This window comes from Pongo pygmaeus, chromosome 23 (genome assembly GCF_028885625.2).
Source record: "Pongo pygmaeus isolate AG05252 chromosome 23, NHGRI_mPonPyg2-v2.0_pri, whole genome shotgun sequence".
Classification (NCBI taxonomy): Eukaryota; Metazoa; Chordata; class Mammalia; order Primates; family Hominidae; genus Pongo; species Pongo pygmaeus.
This window is the reverse complement of record NC_085931.1, coordinates 30,321,175-30,343,610: the sequence shown is the minus strand read 5'-3', so window position 1 is coordinate 30,343,610 and position 22,436 is coordinate 30,321,175. Positions and strand designations below refer to the sequence as shown.

The 22,436-nt window shown below is 44.6% G+C and overlaps 1 protein-coding gene across 8 annotated transcripts in view; it reads left to right on the top strand.

Moving 5' to 3' along the window:
• The window catches only part of LOC134739258 (cytospin-A-like), a 177,432-nt gene that overhangs the window by 94,741 nt on the left and 60,255 nt on the right, over positions 1-22,436 (top strand). For 5 of the 8 annotated variants that reach the window (XM_063662787.1, XM_063662786.1, XM_063662785.1 and 2 more), the window contains 2 exons: positions 14,698-14,756; positions 16,001-16,052. In XM_063662787.1, coding sequence (XP_063518857.1) covers positions 14,698-14,756; positions 16,001-16,052 — 111 coding nt within the window. Of the gene's footprint in view, positions 1-14,697; positions 14,757-16,000; positions 16,053-18,047; positions 18,406-21,508; positions 21,590-22,436 lie in introns of those variants that run through there. The other 3 variants (XR_010125866.1, XM_063662790.1, XR_010125867.1) reach the window with 3 other exon arrangements.

The following is a 22,436-nucleotide window of genomic DNA, read 5'->3' as shown; positions in this document are numbered from 1 at the left end:
ATGACTAGTTGTGTATGTCAGAGTTATATGTTTTGGGCTCAAAAACAAAAAATTGAAATTTTGGCCCAGTACAGTGGCTCACGCCTGTAATCCCAGCACTTAGGGAGGCTGAGGAGGGCGGATCACGAGGTCTGGAGATTGAGACCATCCTGGCTAACACGGTGAAACCCTGTCTCTACTAAAAATACAAAAAAAATTAGCTGGGCGTGGTTGCATACATCTGTAATCCCAGCTACTCCGGAGGCTGAGGCAGGAGACTCACTTGAATCTGGGAGGCGGAGGCTGCAGTGAGCCAAGATCATGCCATTGCACTCCAGCCTGGGTGACAAGAGGGAAACTCCATCTCAAAAAAAAAAAGAAAAAAAAATTGAAATTGAAATTTTAATAACATTTCCCAGGGATATGAAAATCCTTTAATCACTGACCCCCTCCCCCGCCCCCGCAAGATATGTGCATTTTAAATGCTAGAACTTAAAAACCCACTCAAACACACGGTGAAAAGGCCGCGAAACAGCCCAGCCAGTGTTGACGTCTGTTTCTGACTACAATAGATTTACTGTAAGGTTGCATTCAGAAATGAGAGAATGTTACCTAAAGTTTGCTAATCTGGCCAAGGAAAGTCTATTCGATTGTCCCCTAAGATGACTGATCCCATTCAGGGATTAATGCTGTTTAAAGAGGTGGAGGGGAATAAAGGCTGTGCCTTGCCTTCAGGAAATTGAGAATTTGGAAAGAGAGAAGATGGTTAGATGCCAAGGGACTTAGCACCTGAGTCAAGGTCTGAACTGCTGTTAAGTGCTTTATGCTTCCAAGGAAGCAGTCCATCCACACGGTTCCTTCAGGGTTTTCAGTAGAGTTTTCCTTTTTGGGAAAAATGTCAGAGGTGTATGTTTTGGGCTAAAAAAAAATGCAGATTTTAATTATATTTCCCAAGGGTATGAAAATACTTTGTTTTAGTGTATTTGAATACATTGTCATAGTTGGTGGTCTTAAAAATATGCACGTCTCTGGGAGAAGGGGGAATTTAGAGTTGGTAAAGAAATTCTTTATTCATGCTAAACTACTGTATTTAGGACATGTTGCTACCAAAAGAAAAAGAATCAGTGTAATCTTTGCAGAGGCAGGTGGCTTGGGCTTTCCGCGTGAGTAGTCAGAAGACCCTTCTGGAGGGCTTTTTTTGTGTGTGGTTCGTGTATATTAAATCCTCCTTTAATAACATATTCTTACTATGACATTTAAAATGCTTGGCAACCAACAAAAGCCCCATCGGAGAGAGTGCGGTGGATCTCTTTAGAGCTCAAGAGAAGAGGCCTTTGGATTCCATTCATTCATCCATCCAGGCTTCGACCCTCCTTTGGTTCTTTTCATATTGCAATTGCTTTTCCCGTGAATGATTTTTCTGCCCTCCACTGCACACCCCTTCGCAGCTCTTACTTTAACTTCACTCAGCTCTTGAAAAGATCCTAAGGAGAATTGGCAGATGGCTCTAGCATTAAAAACTTGTCTCCTTTGTGGGTCTCCCTTTGTGGCCCCTGGTGTCCATTGTCATGCCAATGCCACTGTAGGGAAAACAGAGCACAGTTCTGAATATTAACCCAGACCCTAGCACTGCAGTTTGTTGTGAAAGCCCAAGAAAACACTGAAGAAACTGTCAGCTTGGAAAGTGATGAGGCGAGTTTAGTTATTTGATACGCTTTGCGGGGACGGCCAGGGTAGCAAACCTAAACTGGGAGATTGCAGGGAAGAGGGAGAAAAAGAAGCCTTTTTTGACTTTCCTGTCGAATTCCTTCATAATATTTCCTTGAGCAAAACTTCACCATCTTCACTTAGTAAGTTCCAAAGCAAAATGAAATAAGTATGTATGAGTATATTCATGATGGACTGTTTTCTTTCTATCACATGAAGTCTTTTTTTTTTTAAGATGTAGTTTCGCTCTTGTTGCCCAAGCTGGAGTGCAATTTCGTGATCTCGGCTCACTGCAACCTCCACCTCCCGGGTTTAAGCGATTCTCCTGCCTCAGCCTCCTGGCTGGGATTACAGGCGCCCGCTATCACGCCCAGCTAATTTTTTTGTATTTTTAGTAGAGATGGGGTTTCACCATGTTGGCTGCGCTGGTCTTGAACTCCTGGCCTCAGGTGATCCACCTGCCTCAGCCTCCCAGAGTACTGGGATTACAGGTGTGAGCCACTGCGCCTGGCCTCACATGAGGTCTTAAAATGTTCTTTTCAACAGTATTTTGTGGGGTGAAAATGGCCAGGAGTCAGAATCTATAGGCCATGGTGTTTACCTACCTGCTACATCTTTTTATGATGAATAATAATAGCAGTACTTGTATTATTATAGTTAAATTTTAAAATTTGTTTTTGCAATAAATCCTAACAAGCAAAAAATTTGCAAGAATTGTATGGAGAATTCCAATATGCCCTTAACCCAGATTCATGAATTGTGATATTTCACCACAGTTGTTTATTTATTTAGAGACAGGATCTCACTGTGTCATCCGGGTTGGAGTGCAGTGGTGGGATCTGGACTCACTGCAACCTCCGCCTTCCAGGCTCAAGCAGTCTTCTCACTTCAGCCTCTGAGTAGTTGGGACTACAGGTGCACACCACCATGCCCTGCTAAATTTCTATTTTTTATTTGTAGAGATGGGGTTGCCATGTTGCCCAGGCTGCACAGTTGCTTTTTTTCTTCCCCACCGAACCCCCTTGCGCAGGCTGGAATGCAATGGCGCGATCTCCGCTCACTGCAACTTCTGCCTCCTGGGTTGAAGCAATTCTCCTGCCTGAGCCTCCCGAGTAGCTGGGATTACAGGTGTGCACCACCATGCCCTGCTAATTTTTGTATTTTCAGTAGAGACGGGTTTTCACCATGTTAGCCAGGCTGGTCTTGAACTCCTGACCTCAGGCAGTCCGCCCACCTCAGCCTCCCAAAGTGTTGGGATTACAGGTGTGAGCCACTGTGCCTGGCCACAGTTGCTTTTTAATACTTTGTTTCCCCCCATGTCCATATACATATAGATATATCTGGGGTCATTTGAGACAAGTTGCAGACATTCCCTTTTGTGCCTAAATACTTAAGTGCTTAATTCCTTAAAGGACGTTTCTCTTATATAACACAGTTATGTACAATTACCAAAATCAAATAAATTGAGCATCAATATATTGCTATTAATCTAATTTACAATCCTTTTTAAAATTTTGCCATTTGTCCATAAAATGTCCTTTGATAGCATTTTTTTCTTAGTTCAGGAACAGACCAGGTTTGTCAGTTATATTTAGTTGTCCTCTCTCCTTGGTCTCCTCTAGCCTGGCAGAGCTCCTTGGTTTTCTTTGTCTTTCATGATCTTGACATTTCGAAGAGGACAGGCCGGTTTCAAAGCAGTTACTTTGTGTCCTGTCCCTCCATTTGTATTTGTTGGATGTGGCCTCAAAACTAGATTTATTTATTTATTTATTTGTTTATTTATTGAGACAGAGTCTTGCTGTGTCGCCCAGGCTAGAGTGCAGTAGTGTGATCTCAGCTCACTGCAACCTCCACCTCCTGGATTCAAGCAGTTCTCTCCCTGCCTCGGCCACTCAAGTAGCTGGGATTACGGGTGTGTGCCACCATGCCTGGCTAATTTTTGTATTTTTAATAGAGACGAGGTTTCGCCATATTGGCCAGGCTGGTCTCGAGCTCCTAGGCTCAAGTGACCCGCCCACCTCAGCCTCCCAAAGGTCTGGGATTACAGGTGTGAGCCACCACGCCTGGCTAGTAATTTTAAACAGCTGAATTAAAATCCTCATTAATAGGAACTCATTATTGGGAGGAAAAATGGATGACAGGTTTTTTTTTTTATTGTTGTTGCTTTGTTTTAGTTTTCAACATTTTAGATAATCTTATTTCAATCAAGGTATATCTTTTTTTTTTTTTTTTTTTAATCTTGGAGATGGGGTTTTGCCATGTTGCCCAGGCTGGTTTCGAACTTCTGAGCTCAAGTGATGGCACCCACCTCACCCTCCCAAAGTGCTGGGATTACAGGTGTGAGCCACTGTGCCCAGCCAAGGTGTATCTCGAACAACATCAATTGGATTAATTTTTGATACAACTGCCATGGCTTAATAAAATGTATTTGAAGTACTTTGATAATCAAATTAGCTATCTACATGGAAATGACCTTTTAGTCATTATTTTAGGAAATATTTGGTTGGGCACAGTGACTCATGCCTGTAATGCCAGCACTTTGGGAGGCTGAGGTAGGAGGATTGCTTGAGGCCAGGAGTTGAACACTGCAGTGAGCCATGATCACATCACCGTACTCTAGACTGGGGGACAGAGCCAGACTCCATCTCTAAAATACACGCTACACACACACACACACACACACGCGCACACGCACAGTTGAGACTTCATCATGTACCAAGTCTATGCTAGGTTTCTGCATCACAGAGATGAACGTGAGAGCCTGGGGTCCCAGGAAGTTATAATCCAGTGAGGTATTCAGGCCTGTAGACAGATAATTACAAAAAGTGGTATGAGTGTGGTGATCCTCATAAGGAATGTCCCCTTTCTGTCCACTGCATTCTCGGTTCTGAGCATTGTTCCCAGGATTTGAAAGTAGTGGCTCCAAACTTGCTGTGCCAGGGTTCAGGAGTCCTGCTTCCACCTGGGTAGATCCTTTAAGTTCTCAGTAAATGAATCTACATCAGGGAAAATGATAGCACCTACCTTAGAGGGTTGCTGTAAGTGAAGCTCTTGCATGGGAAGGGCTCAGCACTGTGCCTTGGGACTTGGCATTGTGGAGAGAGGCCAGTGTGGATGGTATTGAAGCAGGCATTTCTTAAGTGTCAGTGGGTGGATTAATGGAGGTATGAGCCAGGGGTGATGGGAGTCCATCAGAGAGAATCTGGTGATGTCTTTCCAGAAGAGGTGACCTTCATCTTGAGTCTTAGAGGAAGGAAGAGAGCAGGACTGGCTACATGATTTGTGGGACCCAATGCAAATGAACATGTGGGACCCTTATTCAGAAATTATTAAGAATCTCAAGATGGCAACAGCAGGGCATTAGACCAAGTACGGGACCCTCCTGAACATGGAACTCAGGCCAGGACTCAGATGGCATGCCTTGGTAAAGAGTTCTCCAAAAAGAGCATCAAGTCGAATGCAAAGCTGCAGCCTGTGACAGCTGGGGTGGCAGGCTACAGAACCTCAGGTTCCAATACCAGGTTGCTGTTCCCAATTAGGCTAAGTTTCTTGAGCCTCTCCAGAAAAGACCACACAGGCCAGTGAGAACCTGAGGCTATGGTTGATTCTGTGTTTCAAGAATTCATATACAGTACAGGCATGCTATAGGAAAAAGGTGGCACTGAGCTGTTTGAAAAACTGCTGTTCAAATTAAGAAGCAGGAGAAAAAATGAAGAAAGGCTACCTGCCATCAGCTAGCCAGGTGCTAGATAAGGTTTAGTCTGTAGTTTCTTTTTGTTCTTTATTTTTGAAATGGGATCTCACTCTGTCACCCAGGCTGGAGTACAGTGGCACAGTCACAGTTCACTGCAGTCTCTACTGTCCAGGCTTAAGTGATTCTCCCACTTCAGCCTCTCAAGTAACTGGGACCATAGTTGCATGTCACTATACCTGGCTAACTTTTTAATTCTTTGTAGAGATGAGGTTGCCCAGGCTGGTCTCGAACTCCTGGGCTCAAGTGATCCTCCTGCCTTGGCTTCCCAAAGTGTTGGGATTACAGGCATGAGCCAACGTGCCCAGCCTAATCTGTAGTCTTCTAGATAGCCCTGTGAAGGTAGCTTTTATGGGTGTGGATGTAGGGAATGAAAAAATTTCTTTCTCTCACTCATTGGTAGGTTCATGGCTGAGGGCCCCTATAACAAAAGAGAGGAAAAGCATCCTGTCTGGGATGATGAGCTAGCAAAGGGCAGAGCTGGGATGTGAACCCAGGCTTGTTTACATGTAAAACCTTAGCCTTTAAGTCAAGGTACCTACTATGTGCCAGGAGCTGAGCTCAGCACTTTTGCATATAATATCTCAACAATTGCTACAGTGTTCAGCCTTAATACATATGCTACAGAGGTGCTTTTAAGATTTGAGTCATTTTAAAACATATCTCTGAGTCCAAAGAAACCTATCAGTCTAGCCTCATTGTCAGATGGACAAACTGTTGACAGCCACATGGGGTAGTGCTTTTGGATAAACAAGCATCCCTTTCCTCCTACTTAAAAATTCACATTTAAACATCAGAGACTTAAGAGCAGTTCTTAGACCTTTATGAGTTTTTATGGTTTTAATTATAGAGCTGTCTTCCTAAATTAATAGCATTCAGTGGCACTGGAAATAAAGCCAGAAAGGAGAAGATCTTGGAGATGTAGCAGACCCAGCAAAACTTGGTTTTGTTACTCAAGAGAATTGGGTTGGATTGGAAAAGAATAATTAGTGAAGGAATTATTTCTCTTTATACTTGCCTTCCCCAAACCAAAAGTTTAATGGGGGTGGGGGGTTGCCTCGATTATCACAGGTGGTGAGGGAAATGGGTTTTGCATTTTCACAAGATGAATTCCATGGGTGTTCATACCAGGAATGCTTTCCCAGACTAACTTCTGATCAACGGCTAAGTGAAGCAAGCGGACAATTAGCCTTGAAAGAAGTGCAAACAGAGGCATAATTAACACAATTGCTGATGCTTCTTTCCTGCTGGGGACATCTGGGCAGGCTGACCATAAGTCATAAGCCAAAGGTCTATGCTCTTTTGCATATCTTCAGCTTTCTCCTACATATGTGGTATAAAAAATCGACCTGATTATCTTTCCTTTTCCACTTCTTTTTAGATAGTTGAGCAATGCTCTCTGCTTACTCTTTCTCATTTACAGAATCACCTGTAACCTCAAGGATCTCTTGAGTAACAAGAGACAACAATTTTTTCAGTGTAGCACAAAACCCATGTTGTACCATTATCTAGGATTGCAATTAATGTGACTTAAATTTCAAGACCTAAGAATGCACCTTTTTCTCTTTTGGAGTTGTATGTCATTGTGGTTAATCAGAAGGTATAATAATGTAGGGAAGGTACATTCATTAATGGGGAATTGTTTAGCCAATAATTAACTAAATTGAAACTTTATATTCCTAAACACAAGTACTACTTATGTTTCAAAGTATAAACTCTGTCCAGACATGGAGAACACTAAGATATGCATTATGATTTTTTTTAAAGAAGAGAATGGTATTGATAGACTTTTCAATGTTACTGCAGCAAAACTGCTGCAAAGATCCTTCACTAAGGACCTCAAAGACAATTCAGTGAGCAAAGAATTCCCTTCCCAAACTTCCCTTGTCTAAGATTCAGAGCATCAGCAGGTACGAGTGAGTCTTATTTATAACAGATTTTGCTGAATACTTTTTCATACTGCCTGGTACAGATATAAAGTTGTTGTTTTTTTTTTTTTTTTTTTTTTTTTTGAGATGGAGTTTCACTTTTGTTGCCCAGGCTAGAGTGCAATGGCGCGATCTCGGCTTACCACAACCTCTGCCTTCTGGGTGCAAGCGATTCTCCTGCCTCAGCCTCCTGAGTAGCTGGGATTACAGGCATGCGCCACCATGCCCAGCTAATTTTGTATTTTTAGTAGAGACGGTGTTTCTCCATGTGAGTCAGGCTGGTCTTGAACTCCCGACCACAGGTGATCTGCCTGCTTCAGCCTCCCAAAGTGCTGGGATTACAGGCCTGAGCCACTGCGCCCGGCCCAGATATAAAGTTATTTAAGATCCACAAAGTTCAGATTTTCCTTTCAAAGTACTCAATTTCATTTTAGTACAAGTCATTGGTGAACTGATCTATTGTTTAATTAAAAAAACCAAAAAACACCAAAAACTCAAACTTGCAAATTGCACTGTTATTCCCAAAAGGTATTTATTTCTCCCTGTAAGGGTGTTCGTCTGCGTCATCATTTCTGGGCACCATAAACCGGCAAGACCATTTATATATTTATTTTAAAAGCCACTGTTGGGTATAAACTTGTTACATTTAAACTGCAGCCTTTTTTTTTTTTTTTTTTTTAAGTTCCCACTATTTAAACAAAAGCCCCAGGAAGTGGTAGTGATTATTTATAATAATCCTTTCAACTCTTTGCCTGTTTTCAAATAAGTCTTTTCTTTGGCTTTGGGGAATGCAGACAACTCTATTTGAATATGAAAATTTCAACTTTAAAACTCTGAACTCTGCTGGGTCTGCAGAGGCGTTTTCATGTCAACCCCAGGAAATGTACACATGAAGCAGAATTTACAACTCATCACTGTCACGGTTAGATTAGAGTGTGAGTTAAAGAGTAATACATTAACCAGGGTTAGTGCATGGAGACTGTTGTTAGAGATCTACAAAAGCAATCAATGTCCTGCATGAACAATGAAAAATACAAGTTATAGTTGGAGGTGTTCAGGATCAAAAAATAGGCCCGCACATACTACTGCCCTGGAATTTATTAAAAAATTTTTTTGGTAGGATATTCTGCAGTTTGACTGAATTGTCATTTGCTTGTTTCGACTCAAGGGAAACATCTGGTTTCTCCCTGCAATGTAGACAAACTGCTCTTATTCTGAAGCTGTCATCCATGAAAGGCATGGTTTGGGCTCAATAGGTTTGCTTATGAAAGGCTTGGGGGTCCATCGCTACAGAAATAAACAGCTCTAATAATTGGAAGTTTGTTCCCCGTTATAAACTCTGATTGAGAGACGACTTGGGTGAAGTGGCGAAAGCTGAAAGGGATAGATTTATTAGAAGACTTTCAATGATTTAGGATGTGGCAGGCAGAGAATTTTCCGCTTAACTTTTGCAAAAATCTCTTACCTTTTGTAGAATTTCTGCAAATGCGTTTAAAAATCTTAGAGCCTCGATATTGGAGATGGGGTGTTACAGGAGAAGTTCAGAGTTCTGTGGCCTCGGTTCTTAGGACAGGGCCAGGTTTTCCTGTGCACTTGATGAAGAAGATATTGGGTGTTTTTACTTCACTTCTGGACCAGCTACATAATTTGTGGGAACCAGTGAAAAATGAAAATTGCGGTGGGAGGTGGGGTTGTTCAAAAAGTATTAAGATCAGGTGGTTAGATCTTGAGTTTAAAAAAACACAAAACTGACCAAGAATTTTAAGACATTAACAGTGAAGCATCGCCCAAGCTGGGAGCTCTGTGTATTGGTCCCTTTTCCATCTTAGGAGTCTCTGGGGAAGATGAGACCAAAACAAAACAACAACAACAAAAAAACCAAGGAGCGCTTGGGAAGTGTGCCTGCCGGAGGCCTGTTGGGAGGGCATTTTGTTTCCTGTCAGATCAACGGTAGGGAGAATTCCTGCCCTTTTTTGAGATTGGTAACAATTGCTATCAATGTGCTATTTTTTCTTTCTCCTGTTACTTTCTTAGGAAGACAAGAACCTTTCTGTCAGGTTGCTTCTCCGTATCTTGTTCTTCCCCTTTTTTGCAACAATGTTCGTAAAAGACTCAGAACAGTGGTTGCTGTGAAGTTAGAAAAATCATGTGTTTTGAGCCCTTTCCACACCCTTGCCAATTTTTTCATTCTGGGAGTCAGTTCTGACCACTGAATGCCCAGTGATTCCTCACTTCTGACTTTGGTCTCTCTTTTCTCCCTCTTTCTCCCTACCAACTTGAGAGCTCCATTAGAGAGGGACATTTTAGTCAAATACTGACAGCCAAGCCTAGGGCCTGGCTGGTGGAAAACTCCTAGTAAATATGGGAATATAAATAACAGTATCTGCTTTTTTATTTCTTTTCTTGCTGCTTTTTCTCCTTTTCATTCTGGTTTTATTTGTATTTTCTCTCATTACATGCACACACACACGCACACACACACACACCATGAAGCATGAAGTCCCAAACTATGTACCTACAGATATTTAATTTTTTTTTTTGAGACAGAGTCTCGCACTGTCGCCCGGGCTGTGGCATGGTCTTTGCTCACTGCAACTTCCGCCTTTGCAGGTTCAAGCGATTCTCCTGCCTCAGCCTCCTAAGTAGCTGGGATTACAGGCGCCTGCCACCATGCCCGGCTAATTTTGTATATTTTGAGTGGAGACGGGGTTTCACTATGTTGGCCGGGCTGATATCGCACGCCTGACCTCATGATCCACCCGCCTCGGCCTCCCAAAGTGCTGGGATTACAGGTGTGAGCCACCACGCCTGGCCTAATTTAACTTTTTTTAAAAAATAGAGACAGGGTTTTGCCATGCTGCCCAGGCTGGTCTCAAACTCCTGGGCTCAAGCAATCCACCCGCCTTGGCCTCCCAAAGTGCTAGGATTGGGAGCCACTGTGCCCAGCCAGACTACATGTTTTTGATCACCAAAAGAACAGGCAACATGGGGCAAATTGACAGCACTCTGCAGTGGCTCAACAGAAGGGGAGAGTCTGGGAATCTGTGTTTGTTCAAGCTGCAGATCTGAGGCTCATCCCCCAAAACACTGCAATGCTAATGAATGGCCGTGGCTAAAAATCCCAAGTGACCTCATGATGGTGTGGCTCCTGCTTCCTCCCTTAGAGGTGGAGCAAGAGCCCTGTTGGCTGACGGACAGTTGGGTACAGTAGGTGTGTTTGCATGAAGGATTGGCCTGCTGGGGTTACTCAGAAACTGCTCTGCAAACACAGAGGATTAAAGGGGTTTTTGTTGAGGCAGAACAGATGCACAGAGAGAGACAGAGTTCAAATGAATGGATCATAAATCAGGACTCACTTGCAGAAGGGAAAAATCTGGGTCTGGTCACTTAAAACTTTGAGCTAATTTTAATTATTTTTTTTTCTTCTTAGGAAAGCAACCTTATGCTTAATGGAAAAACAATTCATGTGAAAAATTTGGAAAATATATGTGCCAGAGAAAGCCCTGCCGATCCTTTTAGTAGAATCTCCCTGATTTTGTCCTCTGTCCTGCTAACGTACACACATGTACATAGGCGATTATTATTTAATAAGAATGAAAACATATGCTCTTCTATGAGTTAGATTTTAAGAGGGAACCTGTAACTAGAGCTTGAAGATCTGAACCCAGGTGTGATCATTTGGGCCAGGCCAGCAGCATAAATTTTAGTAATAAAACCAAAGACAATGTGTAAATTTATGTTTGGGAAAGTTGGGGCAAGCTCAGGTGAAGGAAAAGTTCATTGGCGCTGAGGGCCATATTGAATTTACGGTCTTCTTTCAAGTAATACCTTCCTGAGCTCCCAGAAAAACGACACGTCTGTGTCTGTTTTCCCTTTTGCCCCCTAGTGGAGCAAGAAGAGTGGTTCAGGCCATGAAATCGTTCTGCCAGTTAGACCCTCTCTTTACCCATTTCTCTCTTTCTTTCGCTCCCTGTTTTCTTTTTTTTTGAGACAGAGTTTCGATCTTGTTGCCCAGGTTGGAGTGCAATGGTGCGAACTGGGCTCACTGCAACCTCCGCCTCCCGGCTTCAAGCGATTCTCCTGCTTCAGCCTCACGAGTAGCTGGGATTACAGGCATGTGCCACCACATCCGGCTAATATTAGTAGAGATGGAGTTTCTCCATGTTGGTGAGGCTGGTCTCAAACTCCTGACCTCAGGTGATCCACCCACCTCGGCCTCCCAAAGTGCTGAGATTACAGGTGTGAGCCACCACGCCCGGCGCTCTTTCTCTCTCTCTCTCTCTCTTTTTTTGAGGCAGGGTCTTGTTCTTTTGCCTAGGCTGCAGTACAGTGGCACAATCTCGGCTCACAGCAGCCTTGACCGCCTGGGCTCAAGCATTCCTCCCACCTCAGTCTCCCAAGTAGCTGGGACTACAGGCGCACATCACTACACCTGGCTAACTTTTGTGTTTGTTGTAGAGACAGGGTCTTGCCACATTGCCTAAGCTGGTCTTGAACTAATAGGCTCAAGCGATCCACCTGTCTCAGCCTCCCAAAGTGCTGAGATTACAGGTGTGAGTCACTGCGTCTGGCCTCTTTACCCATTTCTAATCATCTGCTTGGATGTTCTCCAGTTTCTCTGTAAATGTATTGACCAAAGCCCAAGACGTAATGAAAGGAGGCCAGTGGATCTCTCTCTAGCAGGCCAGGGCTCCGGTCATTGGATTGAGTTTAGCATCACATTTTATGAAAATGAGGTACCATTAGATGCTAGATGCTCACTTAGTAGGGTGAAATACTCACACTAGGAGAGTCCAGAAGTCTTACCAGCAATCGAGGGTTAGTTCAGCTTGCCATTGTTAGTTGGGTGCTTTCTAGAAGTCAGTAGTGTTGGCCGGGCGTGGTGGCTCATGCCTGTAATCCCTGCACTTTGGAAGGCTGAGGCGGGTGGATCACGAGGTCAGGAGTTCGAGAACAGCCTGGCCAATATGGTGAAACCCCGTCTCTACTAAAACTACAAAAATTAGCCAGTCGTGGTGGTGGGTGCCTGTAGTCCCAGCTACTCTGGAGGCTGAGGCAGAAGAATCGCTTGAATCCAGGAGGTGGAGGTTGCAGTGAGCCGAGGAGATCATGCCACTGCACTCCAGCCTGGGTGACAGAGCGAGACTCCGTCTAAAAAAGAAAAAAAAAGAAGTCAGTAGTGTTTATATCAGACCTTTTGATGCCAGTTCTACTTATTGTTTAATGACAAGATTTAACGACATACAAAAATTAGTTAAAAACAAACCTTATGGAACTGATTAAAGAGAGTTGTTTCAATAGGAAAACATTGGAATGCTCTGAAAAATCTCAATGGTAGTGAAATACTTAAAAAATAAATGATATTAAATTATATTAAAATGTAAAATATGTGAGACACTAAAAATCCAGAGTTGTGCACTTATATTATTTCGTGTCTTTTAAGTCTTTAAGTTCTTTTTTTTTTTTTTTTTTTTTTTTGAGATGGAGTTTTGCTTGTGTTGCCCAGGCTGGAGTGCAAGGGTGAGATCTTGGCTCACTGCAACCTCCACCTCCCGGGTTCAAGTGTTTCTCCTGCCTCAGTAGCTGAGATTACACGTCCCTGTCACCATGCCTGGCTAAGTTTTGTATTTTTAGTAGAGACAATATTTCACCATGTTGGCCAGGCTGGTCTTGAACTCCTGACCTCAGGTGATCTACCTGCCTCGGCCTCCCAAAGTGCTGGGATTACAGACGTGGGGAGCCACCGTGGTGCCCGGCCTGTAATTACTTTTTATCTCTCTCTTAGCTGAACATTTGTAAGTTACATGGGCTTGTTACAAGATAGCAGCATCATAAAGATTTTGTGGTGTTGCTCCCGTATGTGAATTTCACCTATCACCAGAATAAATTCTCTCTTCCTCTCTGGGCTCACTCATGGTGTGGGGCCACCTGGCCCCAACTGGCCCCTTCCACTTTGATCTCTCGCTATTCCCTGCTTTCCTGATGCTTCATGTCTTGCTGAGGGAGTTCTGGCCTTTGGCTGTGTGCATGCTGTTAGCTTATTCACCTGTCCCATTTTCTCACATCTCAGGGTGCCTTTTGTCAGTTACTGGTAAACACAGTGTCCTTCGTCTGTCTAATTCTGGCCTCAGCTCTCCGACAGAGAGTTTGTTGACAGCCACCCCTCTGATTCTCCAACCCCTTTCATCCATTATTTGTTTATTGCCTCCTCCCCTCCACTGGAATTGAGTTTCACGTATCCCCAGCCCTTAGAACGCCTGGCATACAGCAGGTGTTCAGTAAATGCTGTCTGGCTGTTGAGACAGGGTCTCACTGTTGCCCAGGCTGGAGTGACATGATCACGGCTCACTGCAGCCTCTATCTCCTGGGCACAAGCGATCCTCCCACACATCAGCCTCTCGAATAGCCGGGACTACAGGCATGTGCCAACACACCCAGCTAATTTTTATATTTTTGGTAGAGACAGGGTTTTGACATGTGGCCAGGCTGGTTTGGAACTCCTGGGCTCAAGCCATCTGCCTGCTTCGGCCTTCCAAAGTCCTGGGACTACAGATGTGAGCCACTGTGCCTGGCCCAGTCATGTTTTTTGGGTTGAATGGAACTCACTGCTTTTATTCTGTACTCTGGAGTCAGATGCAGATGTGAATCCCAGCACTGGCTTGTTCTAACTCTGAGACTTTGGGGGAAGGTGGGACATCCTGAGTCTCCTTTCCTTGTCTGAAAGCTGGAGATGGAACTACCTTCTTCTGAGGGCTATTGTGAAGCTTAAATGAAACCATCAAGATCTGTACAGTTCTGAGCACAGAATTAGCATTTAATGTTAGCTTTTACTGTTTATCTAAACATCCAGCAAAAATTATATAGTCTGATCATAATCCTATAAATCAAAGCATATAGCAGTTATAAATTAAAAAGTAAATCAGTCATTTGGAATTAGTTAGCTTCTTTCTTTTTGGTGGTGTTGAAAATTAAGACTTTTTTCCCCCAGTACTTTGCATCTAAGTCACTGTTAAGTGGTGTTGAAAATTAAGACTTTTTTCCCCCAGTACTTTCCATCTAAGTCACTCTGAAGGCAAATAAATGATCTTTCATGAAGGGCTTAAGTTATTCCAGTGCCCCGTGAAGTGGGCATTTATTTCTGCAACGGCCTCTGCAGCGGTTGAGCCCTTTCCTGGAGAGGCAGGAAATAACGGTGCTGGAGTCACTGGCAACCGTGTGTGGGAGCATGTACTTCTGGGTGTATTGTGTGTTTGCAGGCTGGGCACTCTGTAAAGACACGTTGAATTGAAATGAATTAAGATGGTGATGTATCTTGAACCTGTTGCTTTGCAGGCACAGTGAAGGTGAAGAGTTCTAACATCCAAGTTGGAGACCTTATCATCGTTGAAAAGGTGAGCAGAATCTAGAAGCTTGTGTGTGAATACCACTTCATGGGTCCTAACGTGTCATTTGTGTATCTGGTAGACGAAGTGAGTGATGCATTTTGGGATTCTATCCAAAAACTTTGCCTGGGGAGGAAAATCTCTTTCCTGTGAGACACACACACACATACACACACCCACACACACACACACACACACACACACATATTTTTTCAAGGTTTATATGTGTTGGTTAGCCAGAAATCCTGCTTACAAATACAAGTACAAGTTTTGATTTCCTGTTCGATGTGCTTATTATTTTGGGATAAAAAATATCATAAAATCTTTCCTAGAAGTCTGCTTACTACATAGACACTTAAAATATTTATCTAATTTACCTTTTGAGCCATTTAGCTTGCATTTCCTGACTTAACCATTGTGCTTGTCTATTATTTTATGGGGAGCAGGGGTTAAGTGTAACTTGAGAACAGTAAAAAGACCAAAAATACATTTTAAAAAATAGCCGTGTCAGTATGTTTGTTACTTTAGCAAACACTCATATCTTTTTCTAGTGTGTATATTTGGAAGGTATTGGATTTTGGGGGGTGGCTCTGGAGAGGCTTGGAATAATATTTGATCAGAAAAGGGTTGTGTCTTAACTTGTTTCTGTAGAAATTGAGCTATGCTCTTTTAAAAGGATTAAATCCAAGAACTCAGAGCTGCTTTAAGGTAAAGTGAAACTCTTTTGGGTGGCAGCTCAGAAGAACCACACAACCCCCTCTATGTTATCACATACTTTTCTGTTCATAATTAAATGGGGGCTACTGGCTCCCCGCACCCCCCTAGTTTTTTTGAGAATGGCTTTTGTTGCTTCTTACTACTTTCCTTGCTTATTAAAATCCACTAAAAGCCAAACATCAAGCTGGGAAGTTGGTAGAAGCAGAAAGCGAGAGCGGCGGGTCTGTCTTGAGTCTCAGCAGACAGACTGGAAGAGAGCCAGCTGGGGAGGCAGGCTTTTGGGATTTGGGGAGGTAATGGTTGAATGTGCCAGAAAACTAGAAGCTCTCTTTCCAAGATAAGATTTTGATAGGGGATTAGTAAAGTAGCAGCAGTGTGCAAGATTTTTCAGATTCAAAACAAAATAAATCCCCAAATCTGTCTTTGACAAAGGCAGAAACGTAAAAGAGGCTGTGAGTTTCAGTCCCACCCCCCCTCCCCGCTGCCCAGCACATGGTCATTCATTCACAGTAACAGTCTTTCTTTTCGTAACACAGAACCAGCGGGTCCCTGCCGACATGATCTTCCTGAGGACATCAGAAAAAAATGGTAAACATCTGAGATCAATTTGGAAAATAACCATTAACCTTTCAGTGGTAATTTGGCAGAATAATCATTTGAAAATGTCACAAAGTAGATTATCATTTTGGAGCCATGGAGGGAAATCAAAAGCATCTTTTTAAATAGACCATTCTTTTAAAACAGTGTTGTTGGTGTTTTAAAAGTCAATAGATTGTGATCATTAAAAAATACAGTTTGTGGAACACCGGCTGACTCACAGCTGGTAAAGTCACGCGTACAGTGGCCTTGGATTTCCTCTCCGGGCTGTTAAGCTCAACCTCAGGAGTTGGGACGAGGAAGTGTCTCTACCATGTAGAAGTAAACAGAAATCCTCTCTCTCCTAAGCTGATACCAGCAGATGTGTCATGAGTGGGGGCAGTACAGAAACTGGGGAGAGGTGGGCGTCTTTTCTGCCCTTTGTTCATGAGTTGGGGGACCTTGCCCATAGCACCTATTGATTTATTTGTTGTAGCCTGAGTTTGCGGGGTGGGAATCTCTGAAGTCTCCTACAAGGCCCTTAACTCCTTGCGGTTGTTCCCTAGGGTGGCAGCTGCCGTTGCCTGCCCACCCTATCAGTCTACTAAAATTGCCTTAGTTTTTTTTTTTTTTTTTTCCTTGAGACCGGGTCTTGCTCTGTCGCCCAGGCTGGAGTGTAGTGGTACGATCTCGGCTTACCTCAACCTCTGCCTCCTGGGTTCAAGCCATTCTCCTGCTTCAGCCTCCTGTGCACCACCATGCCCGGCTAATTTTTGTATTTTTAGTAGAGACGGGGTTTCACCGTGTTGGCCAGGCTAGTCTTGAACTCCTGACTTCAAGTGATCCCATTGGCCTCCCAAAGTGCTGGAATTACAGGTGTGAGCCGCCACAGCTGGCCAAAATGGCCTTACTTTTAATTTTTGTTATTTAAGCTGTTCTGAGGAAATAAGGCTGTTTTTCTCTTATCTGGCATGATCGGAGGTTTTTGAACACGTGAAAAAGTTACATTTGTATTCCTTTGAGGATGCTGCAATGTATTTCATTATGAATAGAATTAAAGTACAAGTAAAATTTTATACTAATATGTAATCAGGACAGGAGGTAAAAGGCACTAGATTAAAACAGCCTTTGAAAAACTGCAGCTTTGTCTTTAAATTCGTTCTTGTGCGCTATTTAGTGAAAACAGAGCATTATGGAGTAGGGCCTCTGACATGCTCTTTTTTTCTTGAAAAAAAAAAAAAAACCAAAAACACCAAAATTATGAGTGTTCTACTTTAATAGTTCTCAAAGACTGAACTGCAGTGTCAGTGAATGGGGTATGTTCTGTGTCTGATGGAGTATACAGCTGACTACTTGCATGGATCTGTATGTCAGACTGAAAGATACACCTCTGAAATATGCCAGCCCATAATGACCTAGTGCTTGCCTGGATCGATCAGTCCTGTTCTGAACTCTGTGTACGAATCAGCTCTTTAATTGTCACAGCGTCTCTACAGGGTCAGTGCTGTTCCTATCTCTACTTTTACACACAAGGAAACTGAGGCTCAGAGAGGATAGGCAACTCTCAGGGCACAAAGCTATTACGTGGCAGAGCCTGGACCCGCACTCAGGTGGTTTGGGTCCTGAGAAGGTGCTGGCGATGCCTGGCCAGACGGTTCGGAATGCTGGTCACCCTGTGCTCGTCCCCGTTCTATCTCCCCATTGAATCTTTACAGCAAGCTTGCGAAGTCTATGTTTCTCCACATTTTACAGACACTAAAGCTTGACAAGTCCAAGAAACTAGCTGGGGATTCCACTCAGAGAGAGTGGCAGAGTGAGGATTTGAACTCTGAGCTTTCTGACCCCCGAGCTTATTATGGAAGAAATGGGAGATAGGATATGTATTTTCCCTTGTGGTCTCTGGCCATTGGTTGGCTGTTTTTATAAGGACCAGAGCAGACGCTGCCCAGAGCTGCCGAGGGAAGGGTGCTTGAGGTGCAGGTGATGGCACCCGACTTCCTTCCACAGGGTCATGCTTCTTGCGGACGGATCAGCTGGATGGGGAGACGGACTGGAAGCTGCGGCTTCCCGTGGCCTGCATGCAGAGGCTCCCCACGGCCGCCATGAGTAGCTTTCCCTGCAGAAGCCCATGCGGGCAACCTGTCTTAGCAGGGTTCTCAAACCCAGATACCTTGGGGGCCGTCCCTTGGCATGGGATGGCAACTGTGAAGTGGGGCCGGTAGGGGAGCATGGGGTCCTGGAGCGCCCCTGGGACTAGTTGGCTTCCCTGACATGGCCAAAAGCAGACCCTGAGTGCGGGGAGTGAGCTCTCCCGTGGGAAGCTGAAAACCATAAGGAGCCTTGCCAAGGGGCCTCACCAAAATTGAAAAGGTAAGCCAGAGCATGTCACTCCTCTGCTCAAAACCTACGAAGGTAGGCCAGGGCTCAGCAGCATGCACCTGTAGTCCCAGCTTCTCAAGAGGCTGAGTCGGGAGGATTGCTTAAGCCTGTGGGTTCGAGGCTGCAGTGAGCCATGATTGTGCCTGGGAATAGCAACTGCACTCCAGCCTGGTCAGCGTAGTGACACCTGTATCTAATAAAAGTAATAACCATAAAAAAAAAAAAAAACCCTCCAAAGATTTCTTACCTTACTGAGAATCAGTTCTGCGGTGCTTGCTGTCGTCTTCAGCTCCTTCCCATTTGTCTCTCTGCTGAGGCTCCGACCTCAGTGCCTGACCCTCTCTCCTCTGCCTGCCAGCCTGTCGGGTCTGTCATTCTGTCCCTGGATGTTTACTGTTGCCATTTGCTCCACTGGGAGCCCTCTGATCCCTGGCGAATCTGCCTGGCAGGGCATCTGCACACTCCACTGAGTTTTTGCTCACGAGTCTCCTTATCGGAGAGGCTCTTTCTGCCCACCTCTCCCTGCATCCCTGCTTCACTCACTTCCAGGCAGTGTCCCTGCGGGTGGGTTCTGCCTGTTGTGTTCTCTGCCGTATCCCCAGTGTGTATGACGGGGTGCAGGTCCTCGCTGAGAGGATGGCCACAGTAGTTGGCCATGTGTAACTTCAGTGCCCAGTGAGTGGCATGCCCCACTGTGGTCTGGAAGGATGAAGTGGAACACAGAAGTTTCCCTGTGCTCATGTCACATGGATCGAAGCCACTCCTTACTGTGTCCCCTGAGGGAGGAGGAAAGTTCCATATCTTGGCGGGATTGACATAACAAGAAATGTAGCCACTCTATGAATGATTTTTCATGGCTAATAAAAAGTGAAATAACACCATTATTACTGTTAATTTTAAACCGGGAATTTTATTTTATTATTTATTTATTTATGAGACGGAATCTTTATCTGTCACCCAGGCTGGAGTGCAGTGGCATGATCTTGGCTCACTGCAACCTCCCTCCACCTCCTGAGTTCAAGCAATTTTCCTGCCTCAGCCTCCTGAGTAGCTGGGATTACAGGCACCCGCCATCACGCCTGGCTAATATTTGTATTTTTAGTAGAGACACGGTTTCACCGTGTTGGCCAGGCTGGTCTCAAACTCCTGGCCTCAATTGATCCACCCGCCTCAGCTTCCCAAAGTGCTGGGGTTACAGGCATGAGCCACCACCTCCCAGGGGCTCTCCAGGACCCCACGCTCCCCCTCCGGCCCCACTTCACATGATGGTGACTGCTACAAGTCCCCAGGGGCTCCTAGCCAGTAGTTAGAAACTCACTGTTCTAACAGTGACTGCTGCTCCCCCTGACTACCTGTCTTACGCCACTTCATATATGCTGCTTTGAAATGTAGTTTTTGCCAAGAGCTTTCACTTTTGGGCTTTCTTATCACCTAAGGTTGACTTCTTGTTTGCTTTTTAAAAAATCGCGCTAAAAGACACATAACATAAAATCTACCATCGTAACCGTTTTTAAGTGTACAGCTCAGTGGCATGAAGTCCATTGACCTTGTTATGCAGGCATCAGCCGTGTTCATCTTCGGAACTTTTTTCATCTTTCAAAACTGGAACTCTGGACTCATTAAGCAGTAACTTCATTCCCCCCTCGGCCCAGCCCCTGGCAAGCATCTTTCTGTTTTCTGTCTCTATGAATTAAACTACTCTAAGTTCCTCCTGTAAGTGGAATCACCTAGTTTTTGTCTTTTTGTGACCGGTTTATTTCACTTAGCATAATGTCTTCAAGGTTCATCCGTATTGTAGCATGTGTCAGAACTTCTTCCTTTTTAAGGCTGAGTAATATTCCATTGTATGGACAGACCACACTTTGTTTATCCATTCATCCACTGATGCTTGTTTGAGTTGCTTCCACTTCTTGTCTGTTGTGAATAATGCTGCTACGTACATGGGTGGACAGATGATCACTTCAAGTCCCTGCTTTCAGTTCTTTTGGGTATATAGTCGGAGGTGGAATTGCTGGATTATTGGTAGTTTTCTGATTAATTTTTTGAGGAAGTGCTGTTTCCATAGCTGCTGCACCATCTTGCATTCCCAGCAACAGTGCACAGGGCCTCCAGATTCTCCACATCTTCATCACACTTGTTTTTGTTTTGATAGCAGCCATCCTTACGGGTGGGAGGCGTTCTTACTTTTTTCAGCTCTTCCCAGAGGTTTATACAGAGTAGATGCCCAGTAACCATTTGTTGAATGAGTATTTTCTTTTCTTTTTTGAGACGGAGTCTCGCTCTGTCGCTCAGGCTGGAGTGCAGTGGCGCGATCTCAGCTTACTGCAACCTTCACCTCCCGGGTTCAAGCGATTCTCCTGCCTCAGCGTCCTGAGTAGCTGCGATTACAGGCACACACCACCATGCCCGGCTAATTTTTTTTTTTTTTTTTTTTTTTTTTTGAGACGGAGTCTTGCTCTGTCGCCCAGGCTGGAGTGCAGTGGCGCGATCTCGGCTCACTGCAAGCTCCGCCTCCCGGGTTCACGCCATTCTCCTGCCTCAGCCTCCCAAGTAGCTGGGACTACAGGTGCCCGCCACCACACCCGGCTAATTTTTTTGTATTTTTAGTAGAGATGGGGTTTCAACAAGTTGGCCATGCTGGTCTCAAACTCCTGGCCTCAAGTGAGCCGCCCATTTCGGCCTCCCAAAGTGCTGGGATTACAGGCATGAGCCACTGCACCTGGCCTGAATGAGTATTTTCAATGGTACAAACAAGTCTTGCAAGCCAGAATTTAGCAGAGGAGGATCTGCCACTTTCCAGGGTATTTGTAGGTGTGTAGCATCACCCCATCAAGTCTGGAAAGTGCTGAGTAAACAGAAACACGGGGTCTTCACTGTAGATTCTGTCAGGGTGCCTTGAGATACTGTATGCAGCGACTCCTCAACTTACTTAACAGAGGACTTTCCTCTTCTTTCCACCTTCCCTGTAATTTTGAGGGGCCATTTGCTGTGTGTGGGAAATATAGTTGCTTTGGAAACATAGTGGATGCCTCCTGAAGTCTTGCATTGTGAACTGACTTTGACTCCCAAATGTGACTTCTGTTGAACAGGACCTTCCTCAGATTCGATCGTATGTGTATGCAGAAGAGCCAAATATTGACATTCACAACCTCATGGGAACTTTTACCCGAGTAAGTGAGTTTCCTTCACACCGGGTCCGGGAGTGTGTAAGGGATGAAGGCCGAGAAGTACTGACAGTTCTTTGTCAGGAAGTAGTTTTATGCCGGGTGGGGACATAAAGAAGGCACCACCTTGAAAGCCAGCATATTGTTTCTCAGTAAGGTCGGCAAAACTGGAATTTTCTCCCGGCCTTGGAACAGCTTGACTGACCCGACAACTTAGAGCAAGCATTTGCTGTAATTCACGTGAACGCTGGCATCTGAAAGAGTTTTTCTTTCTCTGTCCTTCAGATGGATCTGTGTCCTCTGTTGTTTTTTTTTGAGACGGAGTCTCGCTCTGTCGCCCAGGCTGGAGTGCAGCGGCACGATCTTGGCTCACTGCAAGCTCCGCCTCCCGGGTTCACGCCATTCTCCTGCCTCAGCCTCCCAAGTAGCTGGGACTACAGGCGCCCGCCATCACGCCCGGCTAATTTTTTGTATTTTTAGTAGAGACAGGTTTTCACCATGTTAGCCAGGATGGTCTCGATCCCCTGACCTTGTGATCCACCCGCCTCAGCCTCCCAAAGTGCTGGGATTACAGGCATGAGCCGCCGTACCTGGCCTTTTTTTTTTTTTTTTTTTTTTTTTTGAGACAGTCTCCTCCTGTCGCCTAGGCTGGAGTGCAGTGGTGCGATCTCGGCTCGTTGGAACCTCTGCCTCCCAGGTTCAAGTGATTCTCCTGTCTAAGCTTCCTGAGTAGCTGGGATTACAGGCGTGCATCACCACGCCTGGCTAATTTTTTGTATTTTTAGTAGAGACGGGGTTTCACCATGTTGGCCAGGCTAGTCTTGAACTCCTGACCTCAGGTGATCCACCCACC